The 2,006-nt window shown below is 57.7% G+C and overlaps 1 protein-coding gene across 1 annotated transcript in view; it reads right to left on the reverse strand.

Moving 5' to 3' along the window:
- LOC106808656 (gonadotropin-releasing hormone receptor-like) overlaps positions 1-1,413 on the reverse strand; it is a 16,773-nt gene extending 15,360 nt beyond the window's left edge. The window contains exon 1 of the mRNA XM_014811465.1: positions 910-1,413. Within this exon, the coding sequence (XP_014666951.1) occupies positions 910-1,413 (504 nt within the window). The remainder of the gene's footprint in view (positions 1-909) is intronic.
- Between the last annotated feature and the right edge of the window lie 593 nt (positions 1,414-2,006).

The raw sequence follows: 2,006 nt of genomic DNA on the forward strand, positions 1-2,006 counted from the left end.
ACTTCGATATATGAGTGTGTAATTGAGCATGTAAGTGGGGTCACGCTCTCTCTCTCTCTCTCTCTCTCTCTCTCTCTCTCTCTCTCTCTCTACCCTCTCCCTCCAGTCTCTCTCTCTCTCCTCTTTTCTTTTCGTCTTCTACTTTCTCCCTCTACCTCTCTATTTCGCTTTCTTTTCCTCTCGCCTTCTCACACACGTTCTCCCACTCCATTTCCCTGCTTCAGTCTCGCTCTCTCTCGCTATCCTTCTTTCTTCTTCATCCTTCTCTATCTATCTCTCTCTCTCTCTCTTTCTTTCTTTCTTTCTCTCTCTGTCTGTCTCTTTCTATCTCTCCTCCCGTTACCTACTTGAGGCACAGCCAGCACGCCGCTTCCCAGCCACACTATCGTCAGCATTATAGGCAGCCTCATATCCTCTCTCCCATCCCCTCCCTCTCCCCCTCCTCCCTCACTCTCTCCCTCCCTCCTCCTTCCCATCACCTACCTGAGGCACTGCATGCCATCAGGGAGCTTCCCAGCCACACTATCGTCAGCATAATGCGCAGGCTCATCTCCGCTCTCTCCTTATCCTCTTCCTCCTCCTCCTCCTTCTCCTCCTCCTCCCTCTCCCCCTACCCCCTCCTCTCTCTGCCTCCTCCCTCCCACGACCTACCTGCGCACTGCCAGCAGAGCGCTTCCCAGCCACACTATCGTCAGCATTATGCGCAGCCTCATCTCCTCCCTCCTCCTCCTCCCTCCCTCTCTCTCCTTCCTCCCTCCTCTCTCCCACCACCTACCTGCGGCACTGCCAGCAGAGCGCTTTCCAGCCACACTATTGTCAGCATTATGCGCAGCCTCATCTCCTCTATCCCCTCCCCTGCCTCTCCTTCTCCTTCCTCCCTCTCTCCCTCCTTCTTCCGCCACCACCTACCTGCGGCACTGCCAGCAGAGCGCTTCCCAGCCACACTATCGTCAGCATGATGCGCAGCCTCATCGGAGCCTTGATGCGCGCCATCGGGGCCATGATGGCATGCGCGCGATCCACGGCGATCAGCACGAGTACGTACGTCGACGCGTAGAGCCCGAACACCTGCAGAAACTTGACGATCTTGCACGACGCGTCGCCGCCGTTCCAGGCGACCGTGTAGCTCCACGCGGCGTCGACGACCATGCAGAAGACGGTGACGAGAAGGTCGGCGACGCACAGGTGCGCGATGAGCACGACGATCGTCGAGTGGCGCGCGCGCGTCGAGTAGATGACGCAGAGCGTCAGCACGTTGCCGACGACGGCGACGGCGGCCATCGCGAGCAGCACCGACATCTTGACGATGTCGACGGCGTCTAGCGTCGGCACGTTCTCGTCGTCGGTCGGAGTTGTCAGCGTCGTCGGCGTCAATGTCGTCGCGAACGCGCGCAGCGTCGCGTTTGTTGCCATCGTCAACGTTTGCGTGCGACGCGTCACTGTCGCTGTGTTACAGTCACTCTTGGTGCGTTATGGTTGCTGCGTCACTTTTTCTACGTCACTCTTGCTACGTTATGGTTGTTGCGTCACTCTCGCTGCGTCACTCTTGCTGCGTCACTTTCGCTGCGTTACTCTTGCTGCGTTATTGCCGCTACGTCACTCTCGCTGTATCACTTTTGTTGGGTCACTCTCGCTGCGTTACTCTCAGTACATCACTCTCACGATGTCACCTTATGCGTCACTTTTTCTGCGTCACTCTCGGTGTGCGACGCAAACCTCTCTCGCGGATGAACCACCACGTCACTCCATGTTCTTGTTTTTACTGCTCGATTTATTCTCCGCCTGGAGATATCGCTCTAACGAACGAAGCGCCTCAGTCGGTGTTTCCATAGCCCGACAGCGGAGTGGCCTGACTCGGTTACTACTCTCAGCGGCTGTCGCCCTATGTGTGCGTGCGTGTGAGAGAGAGCGTGAGTGTATGCCGAGCGCGCGGGGGAACAGCCAGACCCTGCGTGTCCGCCCGCGTTAGCGTTGAGTGCTGTTAGGCGCGCCGCGCTAGCGCTCAG

Source organism: Priapulus caudatus, unplaced genomic scaffold (genome assembly GCF_000485595.1).
Source record: "Priapulus caudatus unplaced genomic scaffold, Priapulus_caudatus-5.0.1 Scaffold293, whole genome shotgun sequence".
NCBI classification, from domain to species: Eukaryota; Metazoa; Priapulida; class Priapulimorpha; order Priapulimorphida; family Priapulidae; genus Priapulus; species Priapulus caudatus.